The following is a 19262-nucleotide window of genomic DNA, read 5'->3' on the forward strand; positions in this document are numbered from 1 at the left end:
CTTTCTGGTGACTTCCCTGGTGATCCAATAGCTGTCCTCCCCTAGGACATAGGCTTGGCATAGTAATTGCCATAACATCCACAATCCCAACCAGATGGAAAGTCCTTGAAGCCAGGACTGCCTGTGATGGTTGATGGACATTAACTCCCACAGAGTGGCTGGACTATGTAGGATGGTGATGGCTGCACCTTTCAAAAACCTGACTCAAATTGGCTGAAAAACTGGGGATGCAGAGGTAGGACAGGCTTTGAGGCTGGATTACCCAGCAGCTCAAAGGTGCAGAGGTGTCAGATTCCCTTCCTCCCTCTTCCAGTCGGCCATGCAGTGGCTCAAGGATTCCACCCTGCCTCCCACCCTGTGTCTCCACCTTCAGGTCAAGCAGGAGGTGGGGGAAAGATGCTGCCCGTGGCTCTCAGGAGAGACAACACTTTGTCAGACACCTCTAATTAATCTCTTCCATCCCACTGATGCAAATGCAATCCCAGCCCTTTCTTGAAGTAATTACTACACAAAGAGGGTGGGACAACGTTTAGGCTGATCAGGCCAACGCTCTGAGCTCTCCAGCTTCACTTGTTGTGTGTATTTCTGTTGGGCATTGCCTAAAATCTCCATTACAATATGGCGCCTGGCAGATATTAGAGGGGTGTGTTTGTGGCTGCTGTGGTTAAGCTACGTAAGATCGGGCCACTGGTAGGGATAGGTCCACTTTAGTTCTGGACACGTGGACAGTGCATGATCCCTATACTTTGCTTAAGATGCCCCTGTGCGAGGTCCACCCACGCTTGCATGATCTTTTCACTGATTGGCTTCCCTACCACGCATGTCTTTCGTAAGCTTTATAAGCTTGTACACTTCCTCAATAAAGTAGTTTCTGCTTCAACAGAACCCACTGGTGCTTGTGGTGCGTTCATCACCCGTCGACCTTACCCCTCCCGTTCGCCTTGTTGGGGAGTGCCTGTACTGCCCCTGCTGGTCAGGGGCCAGCCTCAGGCTTCAGACCCCAACATATTTCCAGTGCTTCCATTTAATAAATCGATGCCTTTAACAAAATTAGCCAAAAAGGCAAAGTGATCCTTCTGTTTATTAAACAACTATAAAGTTTAATTAAAAAGTTAACCCAGTGGCCAGACCCAGAAATGATACATAAGTTTAAAGTAGTGTAAAAAAAATCTCTTTAAAAACATTTTCAGGTTATTTATGGTATTTTTATGTCTGTGGTAGATGGTCAGACAGCAGCCCATGGATGGCACCAAGTCACCTGCACCTGCCCTTGGGTATTATGCTGAGGCTTGGGGTGTGGCTGGCACTGGCCAACAGGATATGACACGGCAGAGGTGGGGAAGCCCCAAAGCTTTGGGGTTCACCATCCCTGGCTTCCCCACGACATCATGTGAAGGAGCTTAGGTGAGCCTGCTGGGCAAGGGCATCTGATTCTGCCATCTCTCCTGCCACTATTCAACAGGAAATAGCAAAATAAAAAGTGTATTGAGCCAATCACATTTTTTAAAAAAGTTATCATTTGCTAATTAAATCTTTCAGAAAGTTCATTTAACTGCAGTGAAAAATATTAATAATTAAAGAAGTAAACTCTGTTACAACATTTTAAGAAATAAGGGACAACATAAGACCATTGAGACTTTTTCCCATATTGATCTTGGAGTTCTCTTGAAGTCACAAGTCGGTTACTAAACAAAGTGCCAGTGTGTCCCCAAGGATGGCAGAAGTGGGTGGGAATTCAGGAGTGGAGGGAAGCTAGCAGACTGCTGGGGCTTGTGAGGTCACTGCAGTTTGTAGACAAGACTCACTTGACTTAATTTGTGTGAGTTCTCACTTCAGCAGAGAACACTACCAAGAACAACCATTGGCTAAACAGTGTCCTCAGCACAGTGTTCGCTCTGTTCATTGCTGTAGGCAATAGTCTGCTCTTGGGTCGCCATTTTCCTGTGAAGACTGAAAGCTGTTGTGAAATTACTACCGGACACAGTGTAGTCTGCTGGAGGGCAGACTTTTCAGAGCCACGGTGTCAGACTCCTGCACAGACAGGGGCAAAGGCATAGACCTTAGCCTTGGGAGGCCAAGAGGCCATCTGACTTACCCTTCACTGCAACAATCGCACGTAATCCTTTCCAAGTCCTTAATCATCTTCTTGGGGGGAAAAACAGATTGAGTAAGACAGCCAAGGGTCCCAGCTGACCTTTGTCAACAGGGCTCACTGTAATGATTACCATTGCAGAGAGGTGGTTAGTCAACCCCACAGGTCCCTTATCTGTGACACGAGCCTGTTCCGGAAGGGTTACTCCAAACATGTGACTTGAGTGCTAACACATAGGAGGTGAGCCTACTGAGCTCAAATGCTAAACATTTTGGGTCTATGTGTAGTGAGGGATACATGAGAAATCTGAAACACACAGCTGAATAAAGTCCACTCAAATAGCAATCTCTATATTCATTCCTTAACTCCTTTCCATGCAAACCCTCATATTGATTTTATAACAACCTCTGTATTTAATTGTTAAGATCTACTGACTGTACTTAACTAAGATTTAATTAATAGAAGAAAGAGAAGCTTCAGGACAAATTATCACTTCAAATGGTTATTTATGAAGGCATATTAAGGGATATTTGTCATAGCATAGCATAGTAAATCAGCTAAAGAAGGTCAACTAGAGGAGAGCTTGTTAAAGCAAATAGAAAATAAGGGTTACAGAAGGCTAACTTCTTTTTAGGAAAGGATAGTGTCAATCTGTTTCCAATTTTGGGATCATCTATTGCTAACAGTAAAAAATAGGCCAATGCAATTGTAGTTATTCTCCTTTAAGAGTAAGTATAACTGTTGATATTGTTAAGACAAAAAGGAAATTCTTACTATTTGAAAACATCTGACGTACAGGAACACAGTGCTGAAGTTAGCAACTGTCATTCTGCCACCAGCATAACCAAAGTAAGTTTCCAAGGAAGTAAACTTTGCTGGTAGGATGGGCTGATCGACCAGGGAAGCTCCCGCTTCTCTTCTCTCAGCACAACACTGCTTTGTGTTCAACTAAGCTATCTGATGTGCCGATCCATGAGAAAGCCCACTAAAGATCCTCAGACTCGGCGATCTTGGTGGCTTTCTTGTGTAGAGATTGCAGTGAAAAGGCTGTTGGAGAAACAGGTCTTGATTCTGGAATATGCTCCATTCTGTATTTTTCAATGTAGGGGGCAGCTACTTCCCAAACCTGAGAAGGAAGCAAACAGAGATGAAATACTGCCGATGCTGTTTCCACATGCCATCAAACATCAACTTCATCCCAAGTCAAACATCCTCTATACCTGACTGGACACACAGTGGCTGTTTGCTTGCTTTTACTTTATGACATCTGACACCTGATCTGTGTCCATAAGTCCTTGGTTGCGTTAAAGGCTTTAAGAATACAAAGTCCAAAATTATTCCAAAGTTACCATGAAGCTTTCTAACTTAATACACTTGAGAGTTGGCCGGCGCCGCGGCTCACTAGGCTAATCCTCCACCTTGCGGCGCCGGCACACCGGGTTCTAGTCCTGGTCAGGGCACCGGATTCTGTCCCAGTTGCCCCTCTTCCAGGCCAGCTCTCTGCTGTGGCCAGGGAGTGCAGTGGAGGATAGCCCAAGTGCTTGGGCCCTGCACCCCATGGGAGACCAGGATAAGTACCTGGCTCCTGCCATCGGATCAGCGCGGTGCACCGGCCACAGTGCGTTGGCCGCGGCAGCCATTGGAGGGTGAACCAACGGCAAAGGAAGACCTTTCTCTCTGTCTCTCTCTCTCTCACTGTCCACTCTGCCTGTCAATATATATATATATATATATATACACTTGAGAGCGAGAGAGAGCACTTTTATCTGTTGATTCATTCCACTCAGAGGCCACCAGGGAATGGGCTGGGCTGGGCTGAAGTCAGAAGCCAGAACACAAGCCAGGTCTCTCACATGTGTGGCAGGGACCCAACTGCGGCCTGCAAAGGTGTGTGTTAGCAAGAAGCGGGAGTCAGGAGCCAGAGCCAGGGATTGAACCCAGGTCCTCCACTGTGGTGGGTATCCGAACTGCTAGGCTAAATCCCACTCCCTCATGAAGGTTTTGACTGCTTCCTCTTCCAAAGCAGAGGAAGCAAGCAAGTACAACCTAGAGGATCCAGTGGACAGAGTGAAGGATGGCTGCTCAAGGCTATGCCATGACACTGTTTTCTAAAGCAAGCCTTGTTTATTGGATTTCCCCCATTGCTCTATTTCCAGGCCATGAGGACCCTGTGCCCCTGACCTCTGCTATCCCAAGTGCAGCCTGTGCCCCGGCAGCATCAGCAACACCTGGGGGAGGTCAGACCCTCAGCCGCCCGCCCCCCCCCAGACCTGCAGAATCTGAATCAGCATTTGCACGATGCCAGGCAAATGCATGTGCACCGTTAGGATGGAGAAGCCCGGCCTCAGGCCCTTCTTTAGTTTTTTCTCCACCCATCAGCCTCCTCTTTGAAGCACTGCATCATCTCAAAGGAAAGTCCAGGGTTTAGCTTCACACTTTTATCTGCTTGCCATGGACAGCCAGGAAGCCTTTCCGACTCCATGACCTCCTAAAACACATTATGCAAAGGCCAGCCTCTCACACACAGCCTCTCCACGAGCAGCCAGCAAGTGGCTTCCCCTACCCGGGGGCCCAGGGAACATTAAGAAATGACAAGCATGAAGATCAAAGAGAAAAAGCACCCCCCCAAAAGCAGTGCAACTGTCTTTGTGATGATGAGGGGAATCAGGTTGCCCTATGGAGGGAACACAATTCTCACAAATTATTCTAAAGGTTTAAAGCACTTTTAAAAATATGTTAAAAAGATGAGTCAGCGTGGAAGGTATCTGTGTCTCTCAGGTAAGTCTTTGGTTGATGTACCTGGAAGAAACAAGCAGTAAAGAAAACCTGTGTCTTTTCCACTGAGATTGGGGCAGAGTCATGCAAGTGTTGAAGAAAAAACCTGCAACTCCAGGTCCATGTACAGTGAACCTGGTGGTTGTGATATTCTCACAAGAAGTATGGGGATAGGGGCCGGAGCTGTGGCACAGTAGGTTAGCGCCAGCATTCCACATGGGCGCTGCTCCTCTTCCCATCCAGCTCTCTGCTATGGTCTGGGAAATCAGCAGAAGGTGGCCCAAGTGCTTGGGCCCCTGCACCCACATGGGAGACCCGGAAGAAGCTCCTGGCTCCTGGCTTTGGACTGGCCCAGCTCCAATTGTTGCAGCCATTTGGGGAGTGACCCAGTGGATGGAGGACCTTTCTCTCTGTCTCTCCCTCTCACTGTCTATAACTCTACCTCTCAAATAAATAAATAAAATCTTAAAAAGATTAAGTATGAAGATAGTCAAAAAGTTCATGGAAAATAAAGAGATATATTTATTTTGCTGCAAAAGTTTTTTGAAATCCATATCTAGTTTTTTCATATTATGTGCTTTCCACAAACTTTTTTTTGAAGATTTCTCTCTCTGCAAGGATTTCAAAAATTTTGCACAGAAATAAATTTAGCTTTTAATTCCAATTTCCATGAACTTTTTGAAGGATTCTCATGCTTCTGAATGAAAGAGATTATCTCAGGTAGGGGGATCAATAATCAAAGTTGTTTTCTCCCCATAAATACTTTCCCCAAAACTCCCATTTAAAATTCAATTCAAAGGTGGGCATTTGGCCTAGCAGTAAAAAGACTTCTGCATTTCACTTTGGTTGGGTTCAAGTCCCGGACCCAGCTGTCTGACTCCAGCTTCCTGTTAATACAGGCTCTGGGACACAGTGGTGATGCCTCGAGTAATTGAGTTCCTGCCATCCACGTGGACTTCTGGAATGAGTTCCTGGCTTCTAGTTTCAGCCAGGGCTGGGGAGCTGTATCCAGCAGGAATATGAGAAATCAACCAGTGGGTGGTAGCTCCCTTACTCTTTCTCTTTTTGCCTCTCTCTCAAAAAAAAAAAAAATCAGCTTACAATTCTTTAATAGTCAGTGTTTAGGTGCAATGTAGGCACTCAAGGGTTTATCAATGGCTTTGTAGTGGCCTTACAAGTTGTCTTTGTGTTTACTTCCATGGAACAGCCAGGAGGCAACAGAATAAAACCGTGTTTTTCCATCCACTCACCCCCCATTCTCACTTTGCTTTCCCATCATGATAAAAACTTTGAAATGAAGTCAAGTGGCCAGCTTACCTTCTGCTCAAGCAGAAGCCTATGAGCTGCCTCGATGTCTGGGGCCATGAAGCGATCTTTTATCCAGGGCCTACGGAGCAAACACAGCAACCCAGCGGCCAAACAGTAAGTACTGCCAAGGCGCACAGGTCTGAAACGGTGTCACTGCCAGGGAGCTGTTGACCTTACCTTACAACTGAGCGCACCAGGTCGTAGACCTTCTCTAGTGGAGTGGTTGTCCTCAGGGGGCGTAGGAACTCTATGCCCTGGCAGGCCGCCAGAAGCTCGATGGCCAGCACTAAAGCAAGAAATGTCAAGACAGCAGTTGGTTAACGTCTGAATTCTTGCTTGAGGAGTAAAAATTACAGGGATTGGCAGCTGTTAGTGGCGAACTAACAGATAGTTGGTTCTCTATCTGTGGGTAGAGTGAAGTTGCCCTGGGTCTTTGTTGCCATTCTAAAGCTGCTTATCTAACTTCTTGTCTGTATCTTTAACTGTGAGAAGGAGAGAATTGAGACATACACCTGGATCGATGATCAGATCCCCTAACCCACCCAGGAGGCTCCCCTTTAGTGTACCCCAGCAAAATCTTCTCTCATTCACATCCTTTTTTTCCTTTAAGATTATTTATTTATTTACTTGAGAGGTAGAGTTACAGACGGGGGCGGGGGGAGAGAGAGAGAGAGGTCTTCCATCTGCTGGTTCACTCCCCTATATGGCCACAAGAGCCAGAGCTGGACAGATCTGAAGCCAGGAGCTTCTTCTGGGTTCTCCCATGTGGGTGCAGGGGCCCAAAGACTTGGGCCATCTTCTACTGCTTCTCCAGGCCATAGCAGAGAGCTGGATTGAAGAGGAGCAGCCGGGATATGAACCAGCACCCATATGGGATGCTGGCACCGCAGACAGAGGCTTAGCTACTAAGCCACAGTGCTGGCCCCTCTTATTCACATCCTCAAATCAAGATTTGTTGGTCAGGAAGAAGGTCAGAAAGAACACCTGATCCCAACCTTGAGCCTCACCCTATTAGATAAGTGTGTGCATTTCATCAAGACCCATGACCTTCAGAGTTTTCAGTGCCTTATGCAAGTGTGAAGTGAAGGTACTGGTCTGGAAGACATGAAGCTTCTTTTAGGTCCACAATGGATTCTAGAGCTTTACCTTCTCCCACTGTGACCTTTGTGTACCCACCTGTGTTCTTAACATGCTTCATAAATTTAAAGACAAGTCAATCAGAATCCAGAGTGGTTTAATCTAGAATTATATTTCTATAAAAATTCTCCATCATTTAGACTCTATTAAATGTAGAGAAATATGGATTTCACTGTTACAAAGTATGGTACATTTAATAAGAATTTTTAGCTAAGAAAGATTGTCTAAACATTATTTTACTGAGAATTTAATGTTGGTAAGATACTAAAATTCTGCAGTTTTTGTTTAGTGGACTTGGGAGTTGTGGGGAGCAACTCGGACTAGACTAAGTTACTGTAATTAAGACTTATTCTATGCATCTGCTCTCCCACAATATGGCGCTGGGAGAGGAGTAAACAGCTTCTACACAGCTGCCTCTCACCAACTTGACAAGCTGCAGGAGCTGCTCCTGATTGGAGGAGAGCAGCGTGCTCGGCGTGTGGGTAGCAGAGTTTGGATTGGTGGAAGAGGACTATAAAGGAGGAGAGAGACAACATGCACCAGGAACATCTGAGCAGCCCCCGAGAGAGCTGGCAGGCAGTGTGCCGCTCCCCCACGGAAGTGGGGAAAGTGGCAGGGGGCACCGCCCTTCCATGGAGGTGGAAGGACAGCAGCCAACCCGGGAAGAACCAGCAGCAAACCCGGGGAGGGCCGAGCAGACAAAAGAACAGCGCAGGGTCCTGTGTCGTTCCTCCGCGAAGAGGGGGAGCGACATAATGGTGCCGTGACTCGGATATGAAGCTTAGGAGGCATAGTGGTGCCGTGACTCGGATAGGAAACCTAGGAGGGAAGAAGCGGGAAGAAGTGGGAAAATACTGGAGAGAGAGACTAGGGAAGAGCCTAGGGAAAAGCCGGACGGAAAAGGTGCCGGAAGAACCTATTGAAAGCCTTGGCATAGACTCGGATACAGACTGTGGGAAAGAAGTTAGGATTGAAAACTAGGATTAAAAGTGAAAGTGAAAGCAAGAAGAAACTTAGACTCGGATACGGACTGCAGGTTGAAAGTGAAAGTGAAAGCTAGAAGAAACAGACTCCGATACGGACTGTGGGGAGAAGCCAGGAGAAATGAGAGGGGAATATTGTTGGAAGAAAAGTTAGGAAACATACCAGGTAGAGAAAAATATGTTAGGGAAAATGAAGCCGCGGGGGCAGGCCGAAGCGGAGACATAAGCTAGGTTGGAATCCGTCTGATTAGCCCGGAGAGCAAAAGACGGGAAGCCAAACCGAAAGGCAGAGACGTAAGCTAGGTTGGATTTCGCCAGGTTAGCCTGGGGAACTTCGACTGAAAGCCGGTGGCGGAAACGTGAGCTAGGCTGTGTGATTCACGGAAGCCGCCATGCGCAGAGAGCGTGTGGGGCACGAGCGGGGAGAGCTCACGGGGCGTGAGTAGATAGGAAGTGCGGGGCTGGCGCGAAGGGGCGCGGAGACCGCGGAGCGCGCGTGAAGCCGGGAAACCGCCGTGGGGTGAGGCACCGAGAAGCTGCCTCGGGGCGGGTGCCGGGAAGCCGCGGGGATAAGAGAAACAGAAGTATAGAAGTAAAATGAGAGAAATAGGAATGCTGGCAGATAGAAGTAAAATAGAGATAGGAATGCCCGGAGATAGAGAAATAGAGAAAAATAAGGCCTCCCCACAACACGGCAATGAGAGGGCTTGGATTCGGTCTGCCTGATTAGTAAGACGATAAGCACCTGCAGGCAGTATGCGCCGCAGGTCACCAAAGAAAGGCATGAATCAACATCAATAAGTCTCCCCACAATATGGCAATGAGAAGGCTCGGATTCGGTTTGCCTGATTGGTAGGGCTTGTCAGCACCTGCAGGCAGTTCTAGCAGAGCAGAGCATGCGCTGCAGGGCACCGAACACAGGCACGCATCAGCGCCTAAAAACCTCCTCACAACATGGCGAAGAGAGGACCCGGATTCGGTTTGCCTGATTGGTAGGGCTTGTAAACACCTGTGGGCAACTCTAGCAAGCAGAGCAGAGTGTGTGCCACGGGGCACCAAAGACAGGCGTGTATCAACGCCAAAAAATAAAAAGAAAGGGGGAACTGTGGGGAGCAACTCGGACTAGACTAAGTTACTATAATTAAGACTTATTCTATGCATCTGCTCTCCCACAATATGGCGCTGGGAGAGGAGTAAACAGCTTCTACACAGCTGCCTCTCACCAACTTGACAAGCTGCAGGAGCTGCTCCTGATTGGAGGAGAGCAGCGTGCTCGGCGTGTGGGTAGCAGAGTTTGGATTGGTGGAAGAGGACTATAAAGGAGGAGAGAGACAACATGCACCAGGAACATCTAAGAGGAACACCTGAGGAACATCTGAGCAGCCCCCGAGAGAGCTGGCAGGCAGTGTGCCGCTCCCCCACGGAAGTGGGGAAAGTGGCAGGGGGCACCGCCCTTCCTCGGAGGTGGAAGGACAGCAGCCAACCCGGGAAGAACCAGCAGCAAACCCGGGGAGGGCCGAGCAGACAAAAGAACAGCACAGGGTCCTGTGTCGTTCCTCCGCAAAGAGGGGGAGCAACAGGGAGTCTTTAAACTTGAGAGTTTGGAATGGACATTATAGAATGTGTTCTAGGACAACCACAACCATTTGTTCTGGCTCTTTCAGACCTTGAATGAAGGCTTATGTGCCAGGTGTTTCTAGCCAAAGGAATTGCAAGACCAAAAACAACTTGAAATTTGCATAAAGATTGAGATAGCAAACCACTATCATCCATCTTGATCAAAGAAGTTGAGCAGGGAGTTGGTGAGTGAGAAGAGATAGTGTCATGTAAAGCCATTTAGACATCTGGAATAAACCTGGCATATTGCTGAAGCAGCCATCTCACTGTCTAATCCCCATATTCATGGGTATTACAAACCTTTCACTAAGAGTTTGCTCTTGACTCTTAGGGATTCCATTTTGAGATAATATCCCCAGGAGCAGATCCAGAATAATCCTGCCACTGTAGGTCTGATAACCTATGAGGATAGGGGTTTATCTTTTCTAATCAGGATGGTATAGGAAATGGTTAAGATAGTGAACTTGAATCAGCCACCTGGAATTACATTCTAGCCTTGCCATTTACTGGCTGTATAGCTTTGGGTACACTATTTAACTTCTCTGCCTTGGTTTTCTGATCTGGACAATGGGATAACAATATATTCCTGCTAGAATTACGGTGTGGATTAAATGAGTGAAAAGACTGAATGCCCACAGTGAATGCTCAGTAAGTGTTAGTGATATGATGCTTCCTCAGAAGAAGCACATATCTCAGAGATGAAGTCAGAGCTAAAAAACAAAAAACGAGAACTAAACACTTGCAGGAGACACATGGAACGTGTCAGGAAAACCTTAATTTGTCGTCACTGCATAACCAGCAGTTCTCCCTAAGTTCATCAACTGGAATGTTTTTAAAAACATGGACTTCATTGCTACAAATTCAAGGGGTTCAATATGTCTTGATCTAGCTGGGGTTTTTTTTGACATGGTTCTCATGTATTTTGAAATAAGATCATATTCCATGATTTAATAACCACCTGAAAATATTTTTAAAACACACTGACAATAATCTGAATTATGAAACATAATCTAGTTTCATCTGATTATTTTCTTCACCTTAACAGAGTATAAAACACATGAATTAAAACTATCCTAAGCAAATAAATATCAATCTCGGCCTTTTGGCTAAAACAACTGCAAATAAATATCAGTACCAGCTACTTGGGTACATTGCAAATACATGTTCTCAAAGTTTTAAAATTTGAACAGTATTCATTTTATCAACCTCCAAGTCTAATATATACCTATGTTACTTTACTAAGATTGCTGCTCTTGAGCTGTATCAGCGTCTTCATTGTCATGCAAACATCTAGGTGTTTATTTAGGTGGTCTAGGTGTTCCAGGGCCATCCAGGGATACAATCAGCCAGACAAGATCTTTGCCCTAATGGATCTTATATTTTCCTGGGAAAGGCAAATAATAAGCCTTAGAGATAGATATTAGGTGGTATTAGGAGAAAAAAAAAAAAAAGACAGGGGGAGAAAGAACAGTGATGGCTGCTTTAGTTGGGGTGGGGAGGGAAGGTTTCAGAGATGAAATCTGCAAAGTTACATAGATGGAGGGAGAAAGAGAGCCACAGGGAGCTCTTAGGACAGAGCTGTGGGCGAGGACCAGAAAGGAAGGGGATGCATTTGTTGATAGGTCCAAGAATAGCACTGTGTTTCCAGGGCAGAGAATGGGACAGGGGGAGGCGGCAGTGAGAGGCAGAAGCAAGATCATGGGGAGCTTCCTGAGCTGCAGGAAGGGGGCTGGATTTTGTGCTGAGCACTGGGAAGTAACTGGTAAATTTTCAGCAAGCCATGGTGTAATCTCAGTGCTGTTTTCAAAAGTTCACCCTAGTTGATCGTGTGCGGTGACTAGAGAAACAGTCGTGAAAACAGCAGATTATCAGAAGGAGTTGACAGAGGCTTGGTTTGCATCTTTGGAAGGTGGGGTTAATTTGTGAATGAACTGGACAGAACAGGATCCAGAAGAGTGACTCTTTAAGCTTTTGGCCAGAGCAACGTGTTCAATGGGGAAACCACCTGAACAATGAACATTCACAGCACCCTGTGATCGATACCAACAAGTGCTGGCAACAACGTGGAGAAACCGGCTCCTTCAAACACAGCAGGTGCAACCTAATGTGGCATAGCCACTTTCAATCTGGAAGATCTTCAAGAAGATGAGCACAAAGAGAGCATGTGACCTAGCCGTTCTACTCTAGAGATATGGGAACCTACGTCCATACAGAAAATGTGTTCACAGAAGCATTAGTTACATTAGCCAAAAGGTGGAAAGAAACCAAGGCTCCCTCAGCAGATAGACAAACAAAATTTGGTCTGTCCTATACAATGGACCATCATTCAGCCAGAAAGAGGCAGAGAGTACTGATATGTGCTACAACATGAATGAACTTCATAAACATGAATGGACCTCATAAACATCATGCCGAATGGAAGAAGTTAGTCACAAAAGACATATAGCATATGAATCCTTTAATATAAAATGTCTAGAATAGGTAAGTCTATAATAGACAGAAATTAGATTAGTGGCTGCCTACAACTCAGGGGAATAGGGAGCATGGGAGGATAATAGCCCAGGGTTTCTTTTTGGCTGATAAAAATATCTTGAAGTTGACCTTGGCCATGGTTATACAACCTTGTGAATATGCTAAACATTGTAAGGTATGTAAATCATATCTCAACGCAGCTCTTATCAAAAAGAAGGTTCTCAACTCTCACACTTATGTTAAAATATCAGACAACTGCTTCCAGTACTGTAACATAAATTCAGGAACTTAGAAAATGCTGCCTTAAAAACCCCAATTTTTTCCCTTTATAAAATGAAACAACACAAAAAATATCAGTGAGAAGGCAGAGAGAAGTTGGCTGGCACAGCTCTCCCTATGAATTATCTTTGCCAGAAAGGTTGTAAGCAAAGCTTTTCAAGTCTTTAGGGACAACTGCAATGGACGGGAAATGCAGGGGACAAAGAACAAATCAAAAGCAACACCACAGGAAGCTAACAGGTAAATCTACAATGTCAGTCTTTCTACAGAAGAATTAACCTGATGCTTCAACTAACCAATGGCATGAAGGGTGTTGAGGGGAGGAAGTGAGGGAGTGGGGGAGGCGAGAGGACTGTTTTAGATGAAGAGAAAGGTAAGTGAATGAGCATTAAGACTAGTGGTTAAAATGCCCATGTCCCATGAGGGAGTGCCTGTTCAATACCTGGCTGGCTCTGGCTCCTGACTTGGGTTTCCTGCTAATGTAGACCTTGGGAGGTAGCAGTCACGGCTCAAGTAGTTACCTCCCTTCCACCCACATGGGAAACCTGGGTCAAGTTTCTGGCTTCCCACTTTACCCCCAGGGACCATTGCAGGCATTCAGGAAGGGAACCAGGACACTGGAGCATCCTCCTGCCCCCCACTCCCCGTCTCTTTCTCAAATGAATAAAAAAAATAAAATAAAAGAAGCCATGACAACCAAACTTAAAACACGGGCTCTGAGACTCGAACAAACTCACTCCAATGACACTGAGATAATGGGAAATTCTGGCTATGAATGTGGTGGGACTGGGACTTCCTGTTGAATTTTGCTGGTGGTGATAATAGCATCATGGTAGATAAGAAAGCATTCATATTTACAAGAGAACATATGTAGGAATTAAATAATATGACATTTGAAATAATTTGGGAAAAGTAAAAGAAAAAGTGAAGCAAATGTACTAACCATTCAAACAGGTGGGTGAGAGTTCACGATAGGAATCTCCCTTTTCGAATACATTGGAAAAGTTTGATTTTAAGGGGCCAGCACTGTGGTGCAGTGGGCTAGCTGCCATTTGTGAAGCCGGCATCCCATATGGGCACCAGTTGAGTCCTGGCTGCTCCACTTCTGATCTAGCTCCCTGCTGATGCATCTGGGAAAGTGGCAGATGGTGGCCCAAGTGTTTGGGCCCCTGTATCCTCATGGGACACCCAGATGAAGCTCCCATCTCCTGGCTCCTGACTTCGGTCTGGCCCAGTCCCAGTCACTGTGGCCATTTGGGGCATGAACCAGCAGATGGAAGATCTCTCTCCCTCCCTCTCTCCCTCTAACTCTCTCTCTCAGATAAATAAAATAATAAATCTTAATAAGAAGAAAGAAAGAAAAGTGAAGCTTCATTTTAAAAAGCCAGCCAAGCAAACTGCTTAGCTCTGCATGAACACCTGGCAACATCAGACTCACCTGATCAAACACAGGTTGATCCCATCTTCTCTCTAGGTCTGGGAGGGGCCTGAGGATTTGCATCCCCAACGACCTCCCAGGTGGTGCCAAGGCTGCCAGTGGAGATCCCACTTTGAGAACCACCAGTGTAGAAATGTGTCCGTGTGGCCTGCACCTCCCACTCACTGCTGTTACCTTGCTCCACGTGCTCGACGACCCTGAGGGCCTTCCTTGCTGCCCACCCGCCCATGGAGACGTGGTCCTCCGTGGCAGCGCTGGTGGAGAGAGAGTCCACAGACGAGGGGTGGCACAGAGCCTTGTTCTCAGAAACTGCAAGAGACCAATGCAAGCTAGGTAGTACCCCCAAGAGGATAAACCACCAAACAACACATGGCTCCCCCAAAGGGCCCTCGACAAGGAGGAGGCCTTGCCAGCAGCTCTGGACCATGATCCAAGCACCAGACTCTACAAAATTACTTAGAAAGGGAAGCAGTTTGATTTTTCCCCCCCAAAAGCGAGAGGGATTCTACAGCTATCTTGAGTTCTGAGGTAAGACAAGGATGGGGAACTGGGAATTCTGATACTATAAAGTCGAGTTGAAAACACTGGAAACATTTAGTGTGCCCGGGAGGCTTGGGGGTAGGGAGGGGGGAGGCATAATGGGCATTTTCAGGTACTTGAGAGCAATCCAGTTGCATCATCAGAAGAGGTGGGATTAGAATCAGGCATGGTATTCGAGGCTTGAGGCTGGACCCAGAGATCCTGGGTCCCTTAACAGTTCAACTGCTCAACTGTTCAATGATAACACAAGTGATTGTTCTGGGTTTAAGCCAGTGCTTGGTGATGGCCAAAGATATACCAGGGCAATGGGCAGAACCCTTGGGATGACCCACATTGGAGTCTTTCAAATTGGATTTGGCCTATGAATCACCCAAGGATCTTGTTACAAGCAGTCTAGGGGGGACCCGAGTTTGTACTGTTCTGATAACTCCAGGTGATGGCTGTACGGTTGGTCAAAGACTACTCTTTATATAGCAAGGCCCTAGGTTGAGGGATTCCTCCTCCCCAGCTTCAGAAGTCAGGAAAGGTCCAACTCAAGTCTCGTCTCCTCTTTCTTTGGCCTTGAAAGCTTCAGCTGTTCTCTGTACTGTAAGGGATGAGATGCCTGGCTTTCAGTGGAGGTGATCAGCTCCTCTTGGTTTGCCTAAAACTTTCCTGGTATTGGCACCTGAAGTCCCAAGTCCTGGGACTCTAAATTGAGGGCCCCGTGGACAAGCAGCCTATGGTGAGGCTTGTTCAGAAAGATAACTTATAAGTGGCTGAAAAAAAAAGGAAAACCTCATTTCATTGTAATGAAAACAGGCTGAGCCACTGCACTAGAGAGCTTGGGAAGCTCAGCACGTTCAAACCAGGTTTCCTAAGACCATAATGTTCTCTAGAAATCAATTACCATCCCCCTCCCCCATCACCGTGTTACCGTGTTACCGTGAGAAATCTCTAGCCTTCCACGGGCTATTCTAATCAGCAAACAAATGAGCAAATAGAAGATACTGGGTCAGAGGAGAAAGTGAATTCAGTGGCTCTTCGTTGGTTATTTGTGTTGAGTTTTAGTCAGAGGCTTAAGCGTGGAAGGGGTTGGGAGTAATTATTAATAGCAACAAATACCTACTTAGTGCTTCTGATGTGCCAGGCACAGTGCTAAGGCTTTCTGTTTAATTCATTTTATTCTCAACACAGTCCCACTGGGTGAATTTATCATCTTTGTTTTGTGTAGGAGTAAACTGAGATCAACAGGATTGAGAGACACAATGAGATACTGTAGGTAAGGAAATAGCAGAGTTGGGATTCAGGTTCAGGGTATATACTCTTAATTAATCACCATGTTATCCTGCCTTTTGGGGTAGGTAGGGGTGCTAGATAAAACACAGAACCCCTAGTGAAATCTGGATTTCAGATTAAAAAATGAATACTTTTTTAGTGTAGGTATGTGCCAGACAACTCAAGTGTAACTGGACACACTGCATTATTGTTGAATTTACAACTCTGTTTTGGGGTTACTTATTGACTAAGGTGAGCTCTTCATTTTAATTTTAGTGAGAGCATGGATTTGGGAGTCGCATGCCTGGGTTTGATTTCTGTTCTATATCTCACCAGCTGTGCAATACTGGGTAAGTCACTTGACTTCTCAGGTCTTGAGGTATTCATCTGTACAACGAAGGGAGTAAAGTACCTGCCTGTGGTGGTGTTGGGATGATTAAGTGAACAAATATCAACGAGAACCATAGCCTCTGTGCCAGGCATTGTTCTGATTCATTATTTCTGTCTCTTACAATCTTGAGTCACATCAGCTATCGAATTGCTCAATTTTCTTAGAGGGTATCCTGCTACTTATAGATAATCTTGTATATCGCAATCATATCTTTGTTTTCAGTGGTTGCTGTATCTACTGGCATATATCACAAGTTTAATTATTCAGGTTGTTTCTAATGATAACTGTTAGCACCTTTGTCTTTTTCCCTCTGAGAGTCTTCAGATTGAGATTTTGAAAAAAGCTACAAAGGTGAAGCTCTTACACAATGTCAAATTGCTTTGCAGAGAGTGATAGTGATTAAGACACTTGAATCCTACATTGGAGTAACTGGGTTAAATTCCTGGCTCTGGCTCTTGACTCCAGCTTCCTGCTAATGCAGACTCTGGGAAGAGCGGTGACGGCCCAAGTAACTGTGCTGCTGCCACCCACATGGGGGACCTGGATTGTTTTCCTGGATCCCAGCTTCACCCCCAGTCCAGCCCCAACCATTTAAAGTATTTGGGGGGGCCGGCGCCGCGGCTCACTAGGCTAATCCTCCGCCTTGCGGCGCCAGCACACCGGGTTCTAGTCCCGGTCGGGGCACCGGATTCTGTCCCGGTTACTCCTCTTCCAGGCCAGCTCTCTGCTGTGGCCAGGGAGTGCAGTGGAGGATGGCCCAAGTGCTTGGGCCCTGCACCTCATGGGAGACCAGGAGAAGTACCTGGCTTCTGCCATCGGATCAGCGCGGTGCGCCGGCCGCAGCGTGCCGGCCGCAGCGGCCATTGGAGGGTGAACCAACGGCAAAGGAAGACCTTTCTCTCTGTCTCTCTCTCTCACTGTCCACTCTGCCTGTCCAAAAAAAAAAAAAAATATTTGGGGAGTGAATCAGCATGTGGGAGTTCTCTGTCTTTGTCTCTCTTTCTCTAAATTAATATGTAAAATTTTTCTTTTAAAAAAATTGCTTTTCACTCTGAAACTTCCTGAAAGCTTTCAAGAAGTTCATGGAAAATGTGTATTGTAAAGCTATCCACGGATTCCAAATTTTTTTACACCAAAATAAACTTCTCTTTTAATTCTATTTCCCATCAACTTTTTGAAGCACCCAATATTGTCCTATTATGTTTCAGTATAACATTGTTTGGGTTTTATTTTATTTTTCTAAAAAAAATGTTAAGGAGTCAACCTGCTACGTTTGAGAGTGGAAGGATGTAAATAAAAGTGTTGAAAGAGTGGACCTCATTCAAAAACAAAATTCGGTGTTTTCGGGTAACAAGGCCGGCAAGGGTTGTGTTTGGGAAAAGGGCAGTGTCCTTACCAAGGGCTGCAGCTGTGCAGTGGGCTATCATGAACCCCGAGTTCAGACCACCTTCAGACACCAGGAAGGCAGGCAGCTCGCTGAGGGAGGGGTTACAAAGCCTTTCAATTCTTCTTTCACTAATGGCAGCAAGTTCATGGACACCAATGGCCAAATAGTCCAGGGCCTGCAAGAAGGTCTCAGTTCAGTTGGCCCCTTCTGGAATACGTGTTCAGAGTCAGAGGCAACTTTAGAAAGCTTACTTTGGCTGGGTATTCACCGTGGAAGTTTCCTCCAGAGATTGTCTCTCCCCTACTGGCGAAGACCATCTTTCAAAACAGGTTAAGGTTGGAACATAGCATTGACTGATCAAATCAAGTATAACTCCTTCCCCAAACTACTGTTTTTTACATTAGGGTGGCAGTCCTTGTATAAACATGGGTAGTAGAAAGAAGAGACAGTCTTCCCTCGTGCAGGGTTAACATCAATGGGCACAAAAGTAAATAAACCTTGAAGATGAATCGTGAGCGCCCAACTGGGGGCCAAAGAAACAGCATGAAATGTCTTCTGCTGAGATTAGAGATATCTAAGCTCTAATGTACACATAATGACTGTACTCATGTGGTGATTAGTATTCGCCCTCAAAACGTTCATAGCTTGAGACTAAGAATGGAGACCAGAACATCCATTAAAATGGGCACTGTGGCCTTTTGCATAAAGGATTTGCTGAATGGAACCTGTTGATGAGCAACCACCTCAAAGTCTAGACCAATCGATCTTGGGAACTTTCAAACTCCATAGTCAGTGGTCCTGGGCCAGCCTTCAACAAAGATAGTGATGAATAGGTCCTCACAAGCCTGTTTTCGTAGAAGGCAACTTAAGTCCCCACTGAATGTTATTACCATCGGCAATAATTCCATCCTGCTCTGCGCTTTATTTAAATCAGCAGGCAAAGGCAGTAACAGATCCTCCTTCCTTTTTGCCTACAAGGGCTAAAGAATACTCCTGGCCCTCTGTTCCCATGGTTCCTGTTTCCATGCATTCGCCCACCCATGCAATCTGTGGGCCGAAGCTACTCACTCATTTACTCTATGAAAGGAGCAGAACTGAGATGCTATACAAAATGATTGCTTCAGTAGATCCTCCAGTTGCCAGCTGGAAATTCTATAATTAAAGTTTAGTAGACACTCAAAAGATACAGGATTATCTGTTGCACTGTTCAGTTCTGTGGTAATGATGTTCTTCACAAATGCTATTGTGTCATTTGCAACCCCGTGGATCTAAAATATGATCAAAATAAGATAGATGACCAATTGATTTCCTTCAAGGCACCAATACCCTTATAGGATAATACCTTCAGTGTTTCCCCCAGGAAGTGCTTTGCAGTTATAACCATGGAAATATATGGGGAGACTTCAAAACACTGGAAAATGGAATTAAAAGATACATTTATTTCAGTGAAGAAATTTGAAATTCCTCATAATAAGCATTGTCTACTAGCTTTTTGAAGACTGCTGGTAAGCATGGATTTAAAATTTTTTGCACTGAAATAAACTTAATTCCATTTTCCACTAACTTTTTGAAGCCTCTATTCATTT

General features: G+C 45.7%; 1 protein-coding gene across 2 annotated transcripts in view; it reads right to left on the reverse strand.

Moving 5' to 3' along the window:
* Positions 1 to 1063: 1063 nt before the first annotated feature.
* The window catches only part of HAL (histidine ammonia-lyase), a 28695-nt gene continuing 10496 nt past the window's right edge, over positions 1064 to 19262 (reverse strand). The window contains exons 14-20 of one of the 2 annotated variants that reach the window (XM_002711211.6): positions 18864 to 18944; positions 17928 to 17993; positions 17686 to 17851; positions 14276 to 14410; positions 6353 to 6461; positions 6185 to 6254; positions 1064 to 3218 (exon numbers count right to left, since the gene is read on the reverse strand). In XM_002711211.6, coding sequence (XP_002711257.1) covers positions 3078 to 3218; positions 6185 to 6254; positions 6353 to 6461; positions 14276 to 14410; positions 17686 to 17851; positions 17928 to 17993; positions 18864 to 18944 — 768 coding nt within the window. In that variant the 3' untranslated portion in view covers positions 1064 to 3077. Of the gene's footprint in view, positions 3219 to 6184; positions 6255 to 6352; positions 6462 to 14101; positions 14411 to 17685; positions 17852 to 17927; positions 17994 to 18863; positions 18945 to 19262 lie in introns of both variants that reach the window. The other variant, XR_016216948.1, reaches the window with a different exon arrangement.

Source organism: Oryctolagus cuniculus, chromosome 11 (assembly GCF_051225735.1).
Source record: "Oryctolagus cuniculus isolate XC-2025 breed Fujian yellow rabbit chromosome 11, ASM5122573v1, whole genome shotgun sequence".
NCBI lineage: Eukaryota > Metazoa > Chordata > Mammalia > Lagomorpha > Leporidae > Oryctolagus > Oryctolagus cuniculus.